General features: G+C 33.4%; 4 protein-coding genes across 10 annotated transcripts in view; 2 read left to right on the top strand and 2 right to left on the bottom strand.

Annotated features, from left to right (window-relative positions):
- LOC122532363 overlaps positions 1-1,421 on the bottom strand; it is a 78,577-nt gene extending 77,156 nt beyond the window's left edge. The window contains exon 1 of the mRNA XM_043661087.1: positions 108-1,421. Within this exon, the coding sequence (XP_043517022.1) occupies positions 108-299 (192 nt within the window). The 5' untranslated portion in view covers positions 300-1,421. The remainder of the gene's footprint in view (positions 1-107) is intronic.
- Positions 1,422-4,157: 2,736 nt separating this feature from the next.
- Positions 4,158-7,641, bottom strand: LOC122532371. Of its 2 annotated transcripts, XM_043661104.1 has the most exons (6): positions 7,412-7,641; positions 6,618-6,809; positions 5,779-5,876; positions 5,620-5,688; positions 5,440-5,510; positions 4,158-4,689 (listed from the first exon to the last, which is right to left on the bottom strand). In XM_043661104.1, exons 2-6 carry the CDS (start codon positions 6,730-6,732, stop codon positions 4,650-4,652), a joined length of 393 nt encoding a protein of 130 aa, XP_043517039.1. In that variant the 5' UTR covers positions 6,733-6,809; positions 7,412-7,641; the 3' UTR covers positions 4,158-4,649. The 2 variants fall into 2 exon arrangements, 1 of the variants encoding a protein (XP_043517039.1); XR_006307485.1 differs by lacking the exon at positions 5,779-5,876 and having other exon boundaries at positions 5,440-5,688.
- Positions 7,642-9,934: 2,293 nt separating this feature from the next.
- On the top strand, positions 9,935-15,560 carry LOC122532369 (kelch domain-containing protein 10 homolog). Of its 2 annotated transcripts, XM_043661101.1 has the most exons (4): positions 9,935-11,147; positions 11,233-11,562; positions 11,636-11,799; positions 13,488-15,560. In XM_043661101.1, coding segments are annotated over exons 1-4 (1,170 nt in total). In that variant the 5' UTR covers positions 9,935-10,472; the 3' UTR covers positions 13,489-15,560. The 2 variants fall into 2 exon arrangements, with proteins under 2 accessions (XP_043517036.1, XP_043517035.1); XM_043661100.1 differs by having other exon boundaries at positions 9,936-11,147; positions 11,636-15,560.
- A 405-nt stretch (positions 15,561-15,965) lies between these two features.
- Positions 15,966-21,765, top strand: part of LOC122532368 (TRPL translocation defect protein 14) — a 16,365-nt gene continuing 10,565 nt past the window's right edge. For 2 of the 5 annotated variants that reach the window (XM_043661095.1, XM_043661094.1), the window contains exons 1-4: positions 15,967-16,284; positions 18,856-18,923; positions 19,641-19,678; positions 20,575-20,612. In XM_043661095.1, the coding sequence (XP_043517030.1) occupies positions 16,245-16,284; positions 18,856-18,923; positions 19,641-19,678; positions 20,575-20,612 (184 nt within the window). In that variant the 5' untranslated portion in view covers positions 15,967-16,244. Of the gene's footprint in view, positions 16,285-18,855; positions 18,924-19,640; positions 19,679-20,574; positions 20,613-21,765 lie in introns of all 5 variants that reach the window. The other 3 variants (XM_043661096.1, XM_043661097.1, XM_043661098.1) reach the window with 3 other exon arrangements.

Here is a 21,765-nt window from a genome sequence, read left to right as displayed (position 1 = left end):
ATAATAATTAAATCTCATCATAAATAAATTTTATAATAATTAAATCTCATCATAAATAAATTTTATAATAATTAAATTTCATCATAAATAAAATAGAATTTACTTACAGTGAGATGTGTCTTGTCAGGTGCGATGGCGGTGATCTCGACTGGCCTTGGTTCAGGTGGATTTGCTTTGCTAAGAATGGCAGCTGGCATTTTCGCGACCAGAGATAGCCTCCTGGTGAGCCGTCTGCCTAATTCCGCGCGTCGTCGCACCCTGACACGGGGACCGGTACCTTTGTAACCTCCGAATTCCATTCTGAGAGAGAAGTGCGTCCTTCTTCCTTATCCCCGTCTTCTCATGTCGGTAACAGTCGCATCCCGTGTGTCACGTGGTCGCACAAGGATTACACGCTTGTAACGCGGCGAATGTCTATCGGCGAATCGTCAGAACTCTCCACTATACACACGATCGTGAACTGCGCGTATGATACGTAAGAATCATTCGACTGTTCATGTCCAAACTTGTTCTTATCGAGCGTTCTTTCAGCATCAACAAATACACCTTTCGCGACACACCGATAATAACGAGTCAATCGTCGGCGCTCTATATGCCAGTTTGTTTTCGAAAACTTTTTCCAAGTGTGTTGTTGATTCGGCAAAATGAACGAACACGTTCTGTTGAAATAGTTGTCAACAGACTTCACAGATTCGACGCCATCAACTACGCGATACGATACAATACGATTCGATTCGATTCGATACGATTCGATATGATTCGATGTCAAAGATCACTCCCGCGTACCCCGTCACTCGACATTCCTTCGAAACAAAACTGGGTCATTGATGTATCGACTTTTTCGAACACGTTCGAAAACGCACAAGGGTTTATACTGGCTTTGGAGCAACGGTCGCTCACATTGGGTTATATGCACGACGACGTAAACACTTGCTCCGATGCTGGGGGGCCGCTCTCAGTCACATGCACACACACCTTTACGCTTACTACCACATCTCCCTTATACTGGTTACGTACGTACGTGCGTCCTAGTCTCATGCATGCGTATCGTACACGATGATTGAACGAAGCGAAAAGCGATACAGTATGATGCGTGCGTACACTGGAAGATTCGACGGTATTCGAAAAAAAAGCAAAGCACGAGGTACAGAAAACAGAGCAGCCGGTTCTCGCTGGCGCTCGGTCTGCCTGGCGCGCTTCGACTGAAATTGAATCGCAGCAACCTCCTACCACGCGGCCCGTCACACAGCCGGCCTTCCTAACCGCGTCGCGCCTCCTCGTCACTCTCGTCGTGCATTTGCTTCTACCCTACCGAACAAATCTGCGTAAACAAAACGCGTAATCTCAAAATCGGACGGTAACCGACACGCACGCTCCATCATCGGAAACTGATGTAACCGACGCGCGCACGATCGATCTCAACCAATCTTAATAACCGTTTGACCAATCAGCGTTGCCGTATTCGTTCCGTCTACCAATTACAGGACACTATTTATTATTTTCGAATTCTTTTCTTCTACTATTCGTGTATTTTTTTATCGATAAAATCGAGATTTTCCCGATCGATTGTTATACATATAACCTACGAATGATTATTACAACTGAAAACCACAGAAAAAGAAAATATGATTGCTCCATTTATGTGGATTTTCTTTATGTTAACATTTATTCGATGGTTAGAATAAATATTTTAATAAGTATTTATCAAAAATGCAATAAGTATAGTTATTGAAAATGCAAGCCTCGAAAATAATTGATGAAGTTATATGAGTATATAACAGAATCATTTCTATATTTGATTTTAAAGCTAAATATTATTCGTTATATTATTAAAATATTGCTTATCTAAACTATACAGAATGTCTCATTTTAATTCTTCCATGCAATTATCTCCACAACTATTCATTATTTTTAAAAAATGTTTGAAATAAAACTTGCTCTGTATCGAGAGAAACAGATTTATCTATGTGAAAGCGTTTCTGAGATCTTAAGATTATCCTTTTTTCTAAATAAAATCATATATTTTCTAGGCATTAATCAATCACTCAGCATTCTCCATAAAAAGATACCAATTTATGTACATCAAAAAATTATTAATTAATATTTTAACTTTAATTTTTGTAAAATCATATAAAAGACAAGAAAAGATGAGAACAATATTTATCTTAAATTGATTAAATTATCATTTTCTTGAATAATGAATAATTACGGAAATAATTGCCTTGATAAATTAAAATCCACACTATATTTGTCTTTGTTATAAACTATCTTTAAAAAAAACTGCTCTTTGAACCTAACAAATTGTTTTATTCTCCTGCTTAATCATAAAGTGACATTACAATCAGAAACTCAATAAAAATATATTTATCGCTTTCTTTTTCTCTGATCTTCAAATATAAACAATTTAAACATCTCACAAGTACATAAACATTAGTAATTCGTTATTTCAATACAACTTACATACAAATGTAATTAAAGAATAATTTTATTTTAATGAAATTTCAAATTCCAAACAAAATACGTGACATATTTTCTCTTAATTAGCCTACCGTCTATCTAGATAAAAATAGTGAAATTTTCGAAAGCCAGCAACTTTTGAAAGTCGATGCAACGACTGATTGTGCGCAGATCAATTACGAAACTCAATTCTGTAGTATTCATGAAGCGTGTCGATCAATACACGCGAGGACAAATCGATATCGCCGATGATCTGTAGGAATTATCTATAGGAATTGATCTACGTACATAAATCATACCTTATGCAGGACTAAAGAATAGTTTTCAAATGCATGAAAGCCATTGCTATCATGACGTACATACATACATACATAAATACACGATGGTATTAAAGACTGAATACTCAACAGAGAATACGATTATCGTTGACAAGAAATCAAAGAAAAGTAATCGTTTAGAATTGGCATGTTTACGCTTAATATATAGTCTCCGTTACAATATAGTCTTATTCGTGGTAAATAAATTCCTTGGCCTATAAATAAATAATAAAAGCCTATAAGAAAGTTCGTTTTTGTGCCAAGTATTCAAATACGTTACATAACAGGCTGATTTACAATTAACTAAATGTTTAGGCTTTTCAGTAGGCTATCGTCTCTCTAAACGTATAAGTTATAGCATGCCATGAATTCAATCTAAAACAAGATCACACATAGTAACAAAGATTTCAGATCTAAGAAAAGTGTCAGATACTTGATTATTTAAACAATTTTCAAAATGAAATATAAAAATAAAAAACATCCTTATCTCGATTAATCTTATTAGAATTTCAAGCTTAATTAGTCAAAAGTCAGAGGAAATCGCAAGAACGAGTAAATAGAAATATTATCCAATATGAAGTGAAGCGCATTTATATTCAGATTTCTAGAGAATCAAGGAAAACGAAAGAAAAGCAGAACTATTTTACCTCTGACTTTTTTCTCTTTCATCTCTACTATCAATTTGTCTGACGTACAAAATTTCTCGAAACGTAGAATCATAAGTGCGACGACCATAAAATCCAACACAATGCTGCAAAACAAGCTTGCTAAGCAAAATGAGATTAGCCGTCAAAGGCTGGCGCAAGAACTTGTGAAACTCGAGAAGGTGGAGAGGTCAGACTTGAGGATGATAGAGACTGCGAGGCACCGATTTCGATCGCGTCACAAGAATCTGGAAGCATGGCAGCCGTCCTTTGGATCAAACGTAAGCTCTCTTAGAAACAGCACATAAAAACGTTCATCAACACGGTTTCATTTTCGTTTTTTTGAATGATTTTATGTAATACTCTCTCATGAAACTATTCGAACACTTTTTGTAAACATATGTAGATGCTTAAGATTTCATTAGCTCTGTAATAAGATACAATTATCACCATTATACTCTTAAAATTTGAAACCAATCTGAAAATGTACATATGTATATAATATACAAGCTAAAAAGCGTTCGTTACAAATATACACTTGGTAAAAAGACTATATGAATAGTTGCCTTAAACGTAGATAATTAATAATTTAGCACCGTGAAATATTGAGATTTATTGATATAATTGATAACTGTTTAAATAATTTAATGGTTTATGTGAAGTATATATTTATAATAAATACTTTATAACTTCTATATATATATTTTCAGATTTATTTTAAATTTCATCGCCGTAATAATTTTGTATAGCACATATAATATTGTATATTCAAAATAAGTTTCCACAAGAATATTCGAAGAGTTACATATGGTTATATAGAGTCTATATAACATTGAAAGAGTATTAGTTCGCAGAGTTCCGATCGTAACGTTTCACGATTTGACTATAGATTAGATTACTCTAGACTAAAGATTAACACCGTGTATTTCTGCACGCACAATTAGCAGAAACGCGATTCATCGTTTCAATCTAATTGCGGGCACAGTAATTGACGCGTAGGCTATTAATGTGCGCATGTACGAAACTCACAATCCTGGCTTTTGCTACCATTGCACGGGCGCCATAAAAAAAAGTGGTCAGACAATCGAGCAGGAACAGGCGCCGAAAGATTCCTACGAGTTTGTGCGCTCAATAGTATTCACTAAGGGCGAAGTAGATCCTGATAAAGTTCTTTGTCTCCACCTGCTGACTGCTCACAGTACGAAATGGAAAGACAATGACGGCTCCAGTATCAAACCGATTTCGTCCTTATTGGAGAAAGGTACAATTCTCTGTAAATAAAATTAAACAACGCTTACTTGATAATTCTATAACTTATATATATTAGATATTTTTATCTTTTTGAAACTAAGATCGAATATTTTAAAATTTTATCTATATTTACTTATGAATGTTTGAAGCTAAGAACAAACATTTTTCTGGCGCGTGGAACAACGTCATACCGTGTTACGTGGTGGATACTCAAGTAATTTCATTAAACACAAAACTCCACGAAGATCCACGGAAGAAGATTTTAGATGATCAGGTGATGTACGAATTCGAAGAAAAGTATAAACAATATATGAAAAAAAACGCAGATTTTGAAAAAGCTGTATCGTCTAATGCCAAAAACGCGCAGAGAATAATGTTGCATGGCATCGATAAAATGCCCGCAATTTCTCCTCATGTCTACTCCTTACTTGGAGCATCTCACGAACTGCGAATTAAACAAGCCCTTGCCGAAGGTGTAGCTAAAAGAAGATATGCTGGCTCTAATATGGAATTGAACAAATTTAATGAGAACAATTTGTCTTTTCGTCTCGACGACGACGACGATACTTTAAGTAAAACAACTACGAACTTATCGACTAGAAATTGGATTTCGAAATCACATAGTCCTTCGAGAAGGTCCACGTTTGGATCCTTGTTCAAATTTGACCAGGGAATTACTATGTTAAAGTCAAAACCAAGAAAAAATCAGGATACTATACCTAAAGATCTTATTACTATAAAATCCAGCATTAGAGCGATGAAAGAAATACCTTCGAAAACTTCCAGCATCAAGTCTCCTTTCTATAGCATGTTTGACAGTCGACAATCCATTAATTCTCAGCTTTCAGCCACATTGTATCCAGAGATGATGACAAAATGTAGAAAACGTATTTATTTAAACGCACCAATTAAATATATTGAGCTTAGAAACAAAGAATATCAAATTGTACCGATTCTTGTGAATTATCAGCTCCAAGCATTAGTGCAAACTGTATTTGAAGTTCTTGAACGCGTGAATCCTGAAAAATCAAAAAAAATAATCGACACTGCAAGAGATACAGAAGAGATAAATAAGATGCTATTGCGTCCGGAAATACAAAGTTTTATACAATCACTATTGGGTCAATCGTTGGTCTCATCCCCGGAAAGTTTCGTAGTTTCACTGGCAACAATGATGGATGAGATAGATCTTCGATTCGAAGGAATTCTAGAAAAGGAAATAATCGCGTTGACTCTGGAAATGCCGTCACTTCCATCTCTGGATGCTCTGATTGCCGAGATACGAAATAACATTTTTCTCGATAACAAGAAACTTGAACAGAATAGAAATACCAGTGCGAGATCTTCGAATCCAAATAGGGGAAAAGTTGAAAAGAAAAAAAGTATAAAAATAGCGAACTTGAAAAATTATTCTCGCTGGAGTGAGAATAAAGGCTGTAGCAATAGTATGTCCGCACGCAACAAGTCGAAAGAAGATAATGTTATGCAATTCTCGGTGACAAAGTGTGGAAACAGCCTCAGGAAAACCTCGAAGATAAAAGCAGCCGACCAACTGAGAATTTCAGGAAATGTTCTCGCCAAACGTACTTCGAATTCCAAAGTAAGGCCATCGTGAAAAAAGGGCAAACAGAGAAAAAATGATTGCAACGGCATCTCGAACTCTGAAATATTCAAAAGGGAGAGATCTGATAACGAATATTTTCCCTATTCCATGTGGTTGCAGTCTTGGAACACTGCCCGGGATCTCGGTCATTTAGACGCAAATCATGTAATATTGCAAAGAATGACCAACACTCAGAGAATCTTAGTAGGACAAATGTGTGCCTCTCTTAAGACCAAGAAAATTAATAATCAAGGTCTTATCCTGTTTAAATTAGTATTTTAAAATTCGCGATATCTGTAATTTATTTCTCGGCATTTTACCTAGGTTTAATTGATGAAAACGTACCACTTGCTGCACTAATTGCTCCAGTTCTTTCGCGTGATAGTATCAAAGTTCTGACCCGAGGCGCGACATTTTCAAATACAAATATCACAGATGAAGAAAAAATAGAGGATAACATCGTAGTTCCAGATAAATTAACTGGTCCTTTGCTCGCAAAGGTTGTTTAAATATTCCTCTTCTATAACAAAATCTCATCTATAATAAGAATTATATTCATAAATTATTATATGAATTTTTTAGATACGACAAGATATAGCAGAAGATGAAACAAACCGACGTTTGAAAACTTTCTTAAAAAATGAAACCTTGTAAACGAAATAAATGAAATTAATCATTTCATTTCATGAATTTATATTTTATTCTTTATTTAAAAAATTATGAAACTTCAAAACAATCTAAATTTGTATATTTAAACTTGAATATTTTAATTTAAACTTAAGTTGATTTCAACAAATAGGAAATTGAATATATAATTTATTTTCAGTGGAACAGATAACAATCACATAATTTATTATTTAAAAACTAAACATTCATTTGTTATTAATCAAAAACTTTTGTAATTTGTTTAGAAAATCAAAACTTTAATAACGGACAGATTTTAACAAGACAAAATTTATTCACTAGCATGAATTTAACCAATATGAATTTAATAAAATTCTATTTAGTCTTTATAATAATTCCAAAGATTTTTTCAGACGATTTTGTAAAATATTGACAATATACATAAATTTGTTCATTAAAATATAGGTTTATTCCATTACAAGAACGAATGTAAAAAAGATAAATTAAGCACGCACCGTGTGGATCACCCTTAGGATAGGTGCCGAAACTAATTTATATTGTTGTCTTTATCATACGCTGCTTGCCCTCTTTGTCTATCGCGCGAATATGTCTGTCCTTATCGCATGCTGCGGCTCTCCTTGTCTAACGCACAGATGTGTCTGTCCTTGTCCCACGATATCGCTCTCCTTGTCTATCGCGCCTATATGTCTGTCCTTGTCGCACGCTAGTGCTCTCCTTGTCTAATGACGCTAGACAAGGAAAGCAATAGTGTGCGACAAGGACATCCTTCGATCTATTGAAAAAAAAATTCAACTTTTTACACACACGTTTCTCTAGGACAAAATACACATAGAAAGAAAGCGGGGAGCCTAATTTTTCGGAGTCATATAAAAAAGTTTGCAAATTATTCCTCTTAATTAGGTTTTTCTCGTAATTAGTGCGAAATGTCACAAAATGGACATGGTGGCGCCATCTAGCGGTAGTTCGATGGTACCAATTGATTATAAAAATACTTGTTTCTGCATTTTTATAATTAAGAAATGGGGTATGAAAAGAAAGCTAAGGGTAATACAATAACAAAAGTTCACCAATCATTTCGCTAAATTAGGTTTTTTCGCAAATGAATTTGAATTTGAATTAGGAATTTCGCAAATGAAAATTCTCTGTTTTACGGGGTAAGAAACACTAGCGCCGTGTTGTCGCAAACCGGTGGAACTAAACGCTCTATAACCATATAAGGGAAATAATTAATTTTAATTTTTCACGTTACTAATTACCACTCCACGAGCATATATCTGAAAGATAATGCTATCAGTTACGTTCGCAAATAAATCTGAATGTAATATTCACTATAATTTGCGTGAAATTATGCACTCACTACTGGCACTACTACTAACGTAAACGAAATTGAAACATTCTTTATATACGTAAACTATACTTAAACAAAACATAAAACGCAAGCTTAGGGTTTCTAAAATCGAAGACGCAACCATAACAGTTCACAAATGATTCCTCTTAATTAATTTCTTCTCGTAATTTGTGGATAAACTGTCACCTGTCAATGTTTAGAAGAAATGGTGGCGCCATCTATTGGCAACTCGGTGCTACTAAAAACAAAATATTCTACTTTTATAATTAATTGGTACCGCCAAACTACCGCTAGATGGAGCCATCATGTCCATTTTGTGACATTTCGCACTAATTACGAGAAAAACCTAATTAAGAGGAATAATTTGCGAACTTTTTTATATGACTCCTTAAAATTAGGCTCCCCGCTTTCTTTCTATGTGTGTTTTGTCCTAGAAGAACGTGTGTGTAAAAAGTTGAATTTTTTTTCAATAGATCGAAGGATGTCCTTGTCGCACACTATTGCTTTCCTTGTCTAGCGTCATTAGACAAGGAGAGCACTAGCGTGCGACAAGGACAGACATATCTGAGCGGTAGACAAGGAGAGCGATATTTTGCGACAATTACAAATTGTAATGCTATCCATCCTTGTTTTTGCAGTTTAGTTATTGATGCTTCTTTTGTGATAGGGAATTTAGAGCAGTCTCAGATGGCTCTGTTTCTAATATTCAACTCTAAAAGATAGCAAATTATTCTTCTTGATTAGTTTCTTCTCGCAATTAGTGCAATTAATCTCATTTTGAACATGGTAGCACTATATATGTGCACTAGTAAATCACCGGTACTAATTAATTTAAAAAAAACTTATTTCTAGATTTTACTGTAAAATGTGGCATAGGAAGTATAATAAGCTGAGGATGTTATTAAAAGGATTCAATTACAAAAGTTCACAATCCAATCCCATAAATTAATTTTTTTCACATTTAGCGCAAGGATTTCCTGTTTAGATATGATGGCGCTATCTGTCGGTAAATTAATGATACTAATTAATTTAAAAAATATTTATGTCTTTATTTTATATGGATTAAAAGGTATAAAAAGAAAGTTAAAGGCTCAAAGTATACCTCGTCAGTGTTTCGTTTATGCTAAGAGTGCAAAACTTGCCTATATTGGTACAGCAAGGTGAAACGAAAATAGTAGAGTCCTTCCTTCAAGTATGTAATACATGATAATATGAAAATACATTGAACATCTTTCCTATACCTCGTCTGTACATAAAATTTTATCTAGTTTGTCGTTAGTCAATGATAAATTACACATATATATGGCATAAAAGTTTGCTATACAATTTGGGCGACGTGAATTTAAAATTGAAAATATGATATCACTTCTTTTTGATTTACCAGATAATATTTGCATAAAGTATAAAACAAACTCTTCTGTTGTAAATAAAATGATAAAAATACCATGAACTATAACATTTGTAGGAAATATTATAACATTATTATAACATTATATAAGGATAGTTATAGAACTCAATACATAAACTATTTATTTGATATTTTGATAAATAGTTTATATGCCAAATAAGGCTTATAGAATATGCAATTAAATTTTATATGATATTTCACTATTTGCATAAAATGGGAATAATTTACACAATATACTGTTAGTGAATACGATTGAACATAAGCAGTCAGCTGATCAACGCCGCGCAATCGCAGTTACATTACTGCATAGGCGTAAAAGAAGAAGTTTGCTGTTTTAAACGAAGCATAAGTTTACAGCTGTGTGTGCATAATTGGAAAAAAAGTGAATCAGAAGTAAAACGGGGAAATTGGATCACGATAGAATATTGGAATACCCGTTAAATATATAATCAACGAAAAAACTAGTGGAAAATTTTATTGCGTTACGCCATGTTCACTGATGTGAGGAAAGTACACCAGATGTATTGCAAAGTTCGTGCAAAATGTCTGTGTTAGAAATTTCTTATCCACTCCGAAATAATATTCACATGTTCATTCAAAATAGCACAACGTTTATTTTAAACATACAAGCCACAACGTGATAAGTAATCTGTTTAGTTGAAGAAGGAAACAATATGTATAAGTATTATACATGGTTTTTTTTAAACATCTTTTTTTTGGATCCTGTATAAAACTTCTAATAGAAAATATTGCTACCTTTCTGGAAACTAACGATCTATTTGTCAATTAATTGACAAACATGTATACATTCAAACCGTTTGTGTTCATGAAGCATGAAGCACAGAGTGTAGAACGTCCAAAAGCTAGAAGTGGACATAGAATAGTCTGTGATCATAAGAATTTATATTCTTATGGTGGATTCAATCCTTGTATCTCTGATACTGATCCTGATATGCAAAATGATCAGACGTGGATCTCTAGTAAACCACTTTTCAAAGAAGTTTGGAAATTTAATCTTGTTACACAACAATGGAAACGCTTACCAGGTCAGGATAACATGCCCAATGAATTAGCATCTAATGCAGTGATTTTAAGAGGCAATGTTCTGATGGTTTATGGTGGCACTGGTGTACCATTTGGACATAGTTGTAGCAATCATCTTTATGTGTGCAATGTTAATGATGGTAGAATGTATATAGTTCCTGCAAAGGGAGATCTACCAGAACCTCAATATGGACAAGCTTTAATATGTCATGGGTCATATTTATATACTGTTGGTGGTACTACAGGATATGAATATACTTGTGATATTCATAGATTTGATCTTAGGACTGGTGTTTGGGAAACTGTTTATATATGTTCTGGAAGAGATCAGAGTGAACCTACGGGACGATATAGACATGAATTAGCTTTTGATGGGAAACTTATATATGTTTTGGGAGGTGGAACAGCTACAGAAGCATTTGGTTTCTCAGTATGTATATTTTAATACAATCTCTCTCTTCCAATCATAAAATCTAAATTTCAATTAAATTCTTTTAAATGCAAATTGTGTTTAGGAAATTCCTGCCTTTGATCTAGAAATGAATAAATGGATAATATTAAACACATATAGTGATAATGATGATAATACAGTACCAGAACCTAGACGATGTCATGGATCGGTGCAGTATACAGATGAGAAAACAGGCGTAACATCAGTTGTAATCTCAGGAGGATATAATGGAGATCATGTCTTCTCAGATGTTTGGAGATTAGATTTAAATCTGCTACAGTGGACATGTTTAAGAAAATGTATACTTCCCTGTCCTGTATATTTTCATTCTGCAGCTCTTACTCCGGAAGGACGCATGTATACATTTGGTGGTATCGTTAAAGAAAATAATAAGGTTGTTATAACTAATTTTTTTAGTTCTTTACTTTAATGCGTGCAGTTTTCTAAATGTTTTTAATAAATTTCAGGTTGTAAGGACAGATGCAGTTCATTCTGTTTGGTTGACAATTCCTAAATTATCAGAAATATGTTGGCAAGCATTAATTCATTACTGTCCAGACTTGAGGCACAAGTCACAAGATGAATTACTTCACATGGGTATACCTCTTAAATTTGTGCAAAGAATTGATTGGTATGATGCATAATATTTAAGAAACTTTTTTGATATTTGCTACTCATTCAAAGCGTTACCACTCCGACCATTGTTACCAGTTACTTATTGCATGAATATTGTAATTATTGAACATTATTGTCATAATTTATTTATAATATTTTTATAAAAGAGGTACGTAGTGTGTTGGGCAATTAATATGACAAATATTATCAATGGATCACTTTCTTCGAATTTACTTATATCGTGCAATATTTTACATACTGAATGAAATTTTACACATAAAATATATGTATTAAAAACAGGAAGAAAATTCATATAAACATATATTTACAAATGAACACTAATGTCAAAAAAAGATTTCAAATAAGTATACTAAAGTTAAATTTAATTTCGATAAAGAAGCGTTTATATACATTTTTTTCTTTTTTTTGTTTAGTTAGCAAATAGAAATTGTAGCCAGAGTCTTGTCAATATAATGCAAAATACATAATATTTTTAAAATCTTTCCATTTTTTTCTTTTATTGTAATTCGTTTACGTCTGCGAGTGATCTAAAATTGTAGACTCAAACAATTCATATAAAGTTTTTTTTTATATAAAATTTTACTTGTAGAAAGAAACGTAAAATCCTTTTATATTATAACTTCTTTATCGAAATTTGAATTATTTAATTTACATTTTTTATTTTTAATAAAGTAGATTCTCATAATAAATAAAGAATCGGATTACATACCGTACATTATATACAGTTGTTGGCAAATATGCTTATTAATTTAGTTGTTATATAATGTCGCAACAAGAATGCGTATAATACCGTAAATTTTCATCATAAACTATACATATACCTTCTTAGAAGGCTATACTGTTTTTTTCTTTGTTAGCACGGCAATATCCTTCATTAAAATTCACTACATCATTGTACATACATTTAAATATAAATAAGCAGTAATGTATTCTTTAATAGAAGAAATTAGCTGCACACTGCAACATAATATATCTTTAAGTGAAAAGAGAAAAATTAAGTATTAAATATATGTGAAAAAAGACATCGAAAAAATGTTTTACTTTAATTACAACAGTTGTTCAGTTCAATATGTCGAAGAGTAAATTTATGTCGTATATTAATATACTCGTTATTTTTCATATATTGCTAGATCTTGATTATCCGAAAATCTATTATCTAGATAAATATCTCAGAGAAAGTAATAGTATTAATGTATAGTTTGAAAAAGCTATGCATTTAGCAGAAAGATTGGGAAAACAAAAATAAACAAAACTAATTCGGATAATCGAAGTTATCTATTGAACTTGGTTAAAATAAAATTACTTAGTTAAATAAAATTCTTCTGATTATAGTAAATAATCATTGTTTTGCGAAAATAAATTGTATGGATTAATGTAGTCTTCAACCGTTAGAGGAAAATTTTATACGTTCAGATACAGATAAACAGTACAAATGATACACAAATTTTTAGGCAATATAAGTTTACATCTTCAGATAATACAGTTTTATTCAGTTCATGAAAGGAACTATTCCTAAATCTAATTTTTATACGAAGTAATCTAAATAATTTTATTCAATACTTCTATTCAGGGAAATTGAATAGCAGAAAGTGCTCCATTGCAAACGAAAGCCTTTTTATGATGATATTATTGATAAGAATATTAATTACACAATATCTATTTATTATCTATATCATATTACAGATTATTATTTTTTTAATAAATATAAGCTGGCCTGCGGATATGAATAACGGATTAACAGAAACCAGTAATGAAAATATAACTTATACTTTTTTAGTAATATTTTAGTGATATTGCAAGCTAAATTCAACATTATGAATCGTAGTTAAATTCAAAATCTATTCTCAAAATTCTCATTATATTAATTCACGTTTATGTATTGATTTAAGTTATATCTAAACTATGAAGTCTGCATAGAAAAGAAGTATCTGAATAGTTTCAAAAAAATGCTAAAGAACGAATGTTATCGAATATTTAAAATAGAAAAACGAGAAAATTCGTTAAGAAATTGAAATGATCTTTTATAGGAATTCTTCTTCACTTTCAATAGAAAAAGGAAAACTCTGATCGCTTCTCTTCTGGCACAAAACAATATGATATAGTATGTTGCCTTCCTCTGCATTTGCAGTTTCTCTGAAGTAGAACTTCATATCAAACAGACGATGTATTTGCGTACCAATTTCGGAGTACAAAATAGCTTAAAAGTTACTTTAAGTACGCAATGCAGAATGCATCCAATTATTATTAATAGGCATGATTATCGAAAGAGGACTAGGGGAACAAACGATGGTAAAGAAAATGATAAATTGCGCGTGAATTTGTATAAAAGGAACTCTTGCCTTAAAATTAGATAAGCTAAATGCATTCAGGTTTGTATGCGACACGTCAATAATTGCATTACAGTAAAAAAATTTTTTATTGACGTTCCATACAAATGAATTGTATCGACATATGAAAAATCACGCGAGTTATACTTAAGTAGACACAAAGGTTGTTTCTCTTCTCATATTGTTCAATTCTCGGTGCTATTTATCTAAATTTAAGAAGACGATTGTCATAGACGATCGTACATATTAACAAAGATAGATTGTAAATAGGAAATTGAATACAGTCAAGCTGATACTCTTAATCCTGTTTATTTCTCTTCACACACCCTTTATATTATATCTAAAATAATTAATGTACTGAAGATGCTTATGAATTCTATGATCAAAAAGTTTGTGTAAAAAGAATACTCTTCTTTGATTGAAAATTGTAAATGTTGTAATTACACGTGAAACAAATGGTTGACAATGCACAAATGTATCTAGAAAAGCAATATAACGAAATACTTTGTAACAATTATATCGTTATGAACATTGTATGTAGTTGAAACTGCTCTAATTGTAAGTGCTATTCTCTATAGTACTCTACGACTTCATATTAACCCAGGATTACCCATGTGAGGGTCAAGTGCCGGGACTAGAATCCAGGTAGGTAATTCCGGGTTAACCGGGTCGCCGGGATGTACCTGCGCTAGACCCCCAGGTGGGTAATCCCGGATTAAACGACGTTATCCCAAATGAGGTTTCAGAAGTTTTCAGACAGATGTGCAAAGACTACGTTGAAATCTAAATTGGTACATTAACGAAGCAATTAAGATCTCATTTGACGGTCTGGATGTTAATTCCACTTGTTGCCTTTATCTTATTAATAATAACAGTGAAAGTATTTTATAGTATGCGCGTTTGTTTTCGTGCCTTTAAATGCGTGTACACGCGTTCATAATGATCGCTAAATGTCAACGACGAGACATATACTTAGGTATCATTACGTCTGCTCATAGAATATCGATAGACTGATAACATTTCTTAATATCTTAATTGTTCTATTAATAATGTGAACAGATGCGAAAAAGATCATAAAGAAGAAAAATATTCAAAATTATGATGTCGATGAGATCAAATACGTAAGATTATATTTCTAAATATTAGAGTTAAACTAAGTAGATATATAAATTAATGTTTGTATCTTTTGGTTGTATTCGAACTAACAAAAATACGCAATATCCCTCTCTGCGCAAATAAAATATATTTTACAGACGTACAATTGTGATTAATTTCTTAAATAACGGGCCGCAAAGATATTGTAAATGAATTTTCGTTGCAAAAACAAGTGGAAACCTTTTGTTATACACTTAATAATAGGTCGTTGTAATTTATAGCTATTGTACAGTATAATAATCAATGGAAAGATAAAGAAACGCTACGTAAACTACTTCCGCCATTTCCTTCTATTACATTACCGAAATTAAATACAATGCGCAAAATCCTTTAAAAAAGGATTTCTACGTATATATTAACGTTCTTCGAACGTGTTAAGAATTGTATCTTGTATAAATGAATGTGTAGTCAACGAATAGGCTTCGACCATGTAAAAATTATTCAGTACTATTTCAAAAATTTTCCTCGATTTTTTTTTTTATCAAGTGAATTTTTTTTAAAGAGAAAAAAATAATTTCAATGAAAATATTTTTAGAAAGTTCGAAATTTTCAATTAATATAATTTTCAATTCGTTGACGACTGCCCGAGGTTCGTTCGGGTAGTTTCGTAGGGAGCGCTCGTAAATTCGTAGATGTCGCGCATGCGCGTAGCACAGAGGCAATAGTATAACCGATTAACCAAACCCGCGGATCGCTTCATTTTGAGGCAGACGTCTGCTCTGTATCCTTCGAGTGGCAGTTCATTTTCTTTCTGCAACGAGATATTATCACTTTATTTCTATGTCTCCGATGTATCTAACTCGGCAACATATCGAAATGTACGGTGAAGTGTTCATGTAGTATTCGTTACAACCAGACACCATTCACGTGCAGAAGACCTGTCTCCATCGACATTGACTTGAAACACCTCGTGGACTTCATCAGCGAAAAAAAAGGTTCTAAAAACATTCATTAGAACATGGAGCAGAAACGCCTGTACAAAGTGGTACTCACTGGAGGTTAGTTTTATTTTCATAGTCAAATGCAAACAATTCATTGTCGTGTGTTCTGTGCATCGTCATTCCATTTCGAAAACATTTGTTCGATTGAATAGATGCTTCCGTATGTATTTTCAATCCAATAATATATTTATTTCGACGAAAATGTCTTCGTAGACGAGCTATACACGTCTACGGAAACCACGTGTTTCAATAATTTTGTAATATCCTTGTAAAATCCATGCTTTTTGTTTATCAAAATTTCTGCCAGAATTTTCATTATCACACGCGAGCGAACGCGAAGTGACTCGTTTCTGTTTTTTCTCTCGGTCGTTGTGACACTCACATGCAACGCTTCGCAAGTTTGTCAGTGGTGTGAAAATATTGATTAAATTCCTATAAGACACGTAGAAAATTGCATCATTTCAAATTGAATTTGCTTGCTTCGAAATTTATTTACACTTTTTTAAATAGTCGTTCACATGGAACTGCTCGCATGGACGGCAGTATAAACGCATTTGTACGAAAATTATTCTCGTTATGAATGTTTCAATATATAAATTTAATGGGTTGAAATTGATTTAAAAATAGGCAATGCAAATGAAATAAAAAGCCTCGAAATATTATATCGAATGAAAATGCGACTATTTTAAAAAAACGTTGATAGTCCGACGTATCTAAATTTAATTCGTCGAAAACGCATACATATCTTGAATTATGTACATAGCGTAGGTCAATATATGATGCATGAAAATTTGTTTTTTTTATATGTGTTATACGTATGTTTCAATCTGCGAATAGATGCAGCATTGAATTTCAATTTATGAAAATATTTTTTTTCTTTCTATACGATCATGGCCTGTGCTATATATCGACAGTAAATTTCCTTTATTTCTCTTTTTTATGTCACTTAAAACAAAGATCAATTGAACAAAGTGAATTGGATGTCAGAAATAGAGCGACTGTTCTAGAATTATTAGCCTCTGTAAATAAAAGATCAAAGTGATCGGTGATCCATCTCTCGATTTGGCTCGATAGTCTCGAATCGAATCTTCGCGCCGGTACATAAGTACGATTAATCTTTAGAATTGATTGTAATGACACTTGATTTGGTTACATATCTTCGATGCAAGTCGCTGACAACTTTTCTGTCTGAAATTATTTTATATAGCTGCCCGGATATTCAACAGGAGATATATTTCTGCGATATAACGTTTAAATGTTAATAAGCGTTAATAAACAGACCATGAATATTCTATATTTACCTTCGTAATAAACAACCTCGGTACGTTACGATATTTTTAAAATTCACGCGGTGCAATATTTTCAAAACTCGTGACTCCGGGGATCAATATTTTATTACAAATTGTTTTGCCGATAGTGTATGATCAGTGAGAACTGGTTTGGACCCGCAAACTAGTCGTAAAACATTGTTATGTACGCCTCGTGATATTGATGAGATCGCGTTCGTGTCAGTGTGCAACAATTCGAACCAATTACGAGTCAATGAGTGTACAGCTGGCCAGCGACACGCGGAGTATCGGTCGATCGCATGCATTTAAGGCGTATTAATATATCTCGAGTACATCATATCTCGGAAAGCGTCTTTTAATCTCTGTGGGTTGTTTCGTTTGCCAGCGCTGCTCGAACCAACAGTAATAAATATGTTTAAATGTGCAGAAAACGTAAAATAGCCGAATCTTAACGTTCGATTTATCGTCGAACGTTTCCGCCTCTATCTCTGACACGTCCAATAAATAACAAAATGTAACACATTTTTCAAAAAGTAAAAAAAAAGTCGATAAGAAAGTAGATAAATTTTACTTTGACTTTTTTTTAAATCTGCGATTCGATTTAGAAAAGTAAAAATATGAATCATATTGCAACTTGGTTTTGTCGTTTTTATTTATTTAGTGTAAATAGATCTTTCTGTCTAAAATCGTTGATTCTTTAGATCCTTTTATATTTTTCTACTTCTTAAGTTTAAATAAATCGTCATATTAGCTATACTTATGACTTATGACTATGTCAGTCTTCTACGAATATCTCAGAAGCTATTCATATCAGTCAAAAATCATCATTTTTTATTTTAACGATCCGAAATTCAAAATATCTCCTAATTCGTACATGTTCGGATTAGAAAGTTTGCTGCTTGGATACTATAGTACAACCATAGTTTCATTTAGTGAAGTAGTCAGTTTTAAAAGCATTTTGGCTAAACGATATAGACCTATCGTGACTACGTCACTTCCGTTTACGTTGTTCGAACCTGCGGAAGTCAAGGTTAACGACGTTGCAAGCTTCCCATTTTGTTTTCGTTCAACAAGAATAATCCGCATCGCTTCCTTTTTCTTCGCGGTTTAAATCCATCCTTTCTTCCCCACTCCATCGTGCAAACTAATGTCGCAATAATTGTCTACATGATACAATTTACTTCCTTCTCGCGAATAATTATTTCGTCGCATCGCAAAAAACAAGATGTAGAAATAGCTGAGATCGGAATTCCTGGCTGAGAGATTAAAAAAAGAAAAAGAAAAAAAAAAGGAAAAACGAGTGAGATGGCTAAAGATTTTTTACTTTTTTGTGTTTCAGGACCTTGCGGCGGCAAAACGACCGGACAAACACGACTGTGCACATTCTTCGAGAATATGGGCTGGAAGGTAGGCATGCCTCGCTCTGTTTTTCATTTCGCTTTTCATGTAACAAAGAGGTGACAACCCTGAGAACAAAAAAAAAAAAAAAAAAAAAAAAAGGATTTCGTGAGTTTTCTTCCTACCTGAGCCTATCTCTTTGACTGATGATTCAGTTTGAGTAAAATGCCCCAAATAGTTCAGTAGTCTTTGAATAATTAGAAATATATAACTACAGGTATAACCAAGTATTCAAATATTTAACTAGAATATATCATAACTGTTACACCAAATCCTTCAAGTTTCATGTTCCGTTAAGTTTTAATTAAACATATTTAATCTTGTCTCTTCTGGAAACCAAATTTATTTGGATTCTATCTCTGCAAGATTTTTGAAAAATTTTAACCATTTTGATTAAACTTGCCACAGTTATACAACTCAATTATACTTGCGCACAGAAGTATCGTTAGAGTGTACGTATTTTTACGTACATAAGTCTTTTATTTTTTAAATATATGTCAACTATATAAAGATTTTCTACGTTATCGAGATCGTTTACTCACACTTCGTTCGTTTACTCACAATTCGATCCATTAGGATGAATTAAATGATTAGTGTGAGAAAGGGAGAAAGAAGGAAAGAAAGAAAAGAACAAGTGGAATTGGATATGTGGAACTGAGTTGCGACATTTTGGGTTATCACCTTTTAATGTGGATTCGATAGAGCGCTGGTTGTCTTCTTTTTCAGGTGTTCCGTGTTCCCGAGACAGCGACCGTGCTGCTCAGGTATGCAATTACACGATAACAAATTTATAGATGCAGAAAAAAGGACGGAGAGTGTGATCGAGGAACAAAAGTTTTCGATACGAATTTAGAGCCGATTCGTTCTGTTTGGAAAACCAATTGGCCTGTTCGTTTCCTTCAATCTCGTGGAATCAAAGTACTCGCGAAATCGCGTTCCTTCAACGTTCTTGGATGGAAACATTGATGGAAACGAACAAGATTTTCAACGCGCAAAGAGAATCGCTTTAAGTCGTATGTGCAAGCTTTCGTTTCAAACTTGCTTCATTGTCTTTCGCTGTCCAGTCATAGAATTATTGATTGAAACATAGATAACCGTACTAATGGACTTGACAATCACGATTCTATTAGCAACAGAGGAATAAACACAGGAATTCGGTGGTTGTATATACTTCAACATCCTTTGTCAACGATCGGAACTGCAGTCGATAAAAGGTGTATAAACTAAACTAGGAGCACACATGCTCCGATCGTGACAAACGATGATTCATTGACGGTAAAATCAATCGATTCGAAAGAACGTTACGTACGTATCGCGGGAACACATAATTGCTCGACGAATACATATGCGTCGCAGGCGATTCTATTTCGGCCGAGACATTGACATACCGGTGAACAACTTTTTAAAAAAGAAAGCAACCCCCGTAAGTGGAAAACCATCACCTGTACATACTCTCTTTTAACGAGACGAGAAATCCGACGAACGAACGGATAATCGTCCTTCACATAGATTAGTTTAGTTTTACGAGCTAAAAGTGAAATCGATGAACTCTCCTCCAAAAAAAAAAAAGAAAAAGGAAAAAGAAAGAAAGAACTCTTCTCTTTTTTCCTCACTTTAATTTACCAACTGTTTCATCTCTCGTCTGCTTTTTCCATTTCAGCGGCGGCATAAAGTTTTCAGACCTGAACGCTGAAGAGGGTAAGTCCATTTCAACTTTTCATTTTCTAGCAATTTCTAGCTTTAGTTCCGATCCTAATTCGCATACCTGACCCGACCTTGCGCGGCATCTTAAACTTATCGTCTCTATTGTGCATTTATTCGTGCATTTCTTGTGATTGACAGCTACGTCATTAGCAACTACGCAGGTCTCGTCCCGAGTTTATGACTCCGATGTGAAATAAAAGAAATAAAAGAAAGGTCGTTTGCAACGAGGCTCATGTATATTGTTTTCAACCACTTTACAGCTTTTCAAATTTACCTTTATAATTATACTTAATTTGTGCCTGAAAATTTACAGCACCGACTAATAAGTTTTTCTTTGTATCTTTTCTTTTTCTTTCTTTTTCGCAAATTTAACAACGGAGGTCAAAGTTGAACGTGCATCTCGAACGCGTTGCAAGAACCACGCGGTTATCTCGCGATTATGTTAGAGCGGATACGCGAGTTTTGCGGAGAGACACAATGTCACGGCGATATCGATCGCTGGTCCGCACGAACACTTCTCATGCCCTCTCGTTTTACCCCTTGCTGCTATTTAAGTATAGGTATCATTGCGTATGCGTCGACTGTCATCGACGAAACTTTCCATCAGTCCCGGAAAAGCCACGTTCAATGAAAGTGACTAGGTCTTAACACATTGGCGTCAGATTTTTCTTTTCAATTAAAGCATACTCCGGACCATCTCGGAAAATACTAAACGAGATGTCCGTATGTACAATTTCACTGTAAAACGGGGTATCTCATTTTCCAACGTCAACGTGTGAAGTTTCATTCCTCTCCGATCGATCTCCGTTTAAAGCACAATTGCGTTTTTGCCGCGCGATCAAACGCGAAATTGGAAACGCGAGTTGATAAACACATTGTTACGATCTTTGACTGTCAAATGTTACTTACAATAGCTTCTTGGTATTCGTGGAGTATTTTTATTTAAATAAAAGATTGGAAATAGATGAACAAGTAATTTCGTCGCAGGAGTTACAGATAAGGTTGGACATTAGCGACTTTACGATATCGAGGAAATTGATCATTGAATAATAAATGGAATTTACAATCGAATGAAGGCTGACCGTGATAATTACTGATAATTAATCATTGAATTAAACATTTTTTTTTTTTTTTTTTTTTTTTTTTT

This window comes from Frieseomelitta varia, unplaced genomic scaffold (assembly GCF_011392965.1).
Source record: "Frieseomelitta varia isolate USP_RPSP 00005682 unplaced genomic scaffold, Fvar_1.2 scaffold_451, whole genome shotgun sequence".
NCBI lineage: Eukaryota > Metazoa > Arthropoda > Insecta > Hymenoptera > Apidae > Frieseomelitta > Frieseomelitta varia.
This window is presented reverse-complemented; position numbering and strand designations above follow the sequence as displayed.

What these genes read in the sequence shown, in the direction of transcription:
- LOC122532369 (XM_043661100.1), top strand. Translation starts at nt 10,473, where the DNA reads ATGTATACATTCAAACCGTTTGTGTTCATGAAGCATGAAGCACAGAGT. An exon ending in CAGAAGCATTTGGTTTCTCA is followed by an intron (nt 11,148 to 11,232) that starts GTATGTATATTT and finishes AATTGTGTTTAG; the next exon opens with GAAATTCCTGCCTTTGATCT. An exon ending in TCGTTAAAGAAAATAATAAG is followed by an intron (nt 11,563 to 11,635) that starts GTTGTTATAACT and finishes AATAAATTTCAG; the next exon opens with GTTGTAAGGACAGATGCAGT.
- LOC122532371 (XM_043661104.1), bottom strand. Translation starts at nt 6,732, where the DNA reads ATGTTATCCTCTATTTTTTCTTCATCTGTGATATTTGTATTTGAAAAT. An exon ending in AGCAATTAGTGCAGCAAGTG is followed by an intron (nt 5,877 to 6,617) that starts GTACGTTTTCAT and finishes TTCCTTTTCTAG; the next exon opens with AATTCCTTCGAATCGAAGAT. An exon ending in CTGATAATTCACAAGAATCG is followed by an intron (nt 5,511 to 5,619) that starts GTACAATTTGAT and finishes TGTGGCTGAAAG; the next exon opens with CTGAGAATTAATGGATTGTC.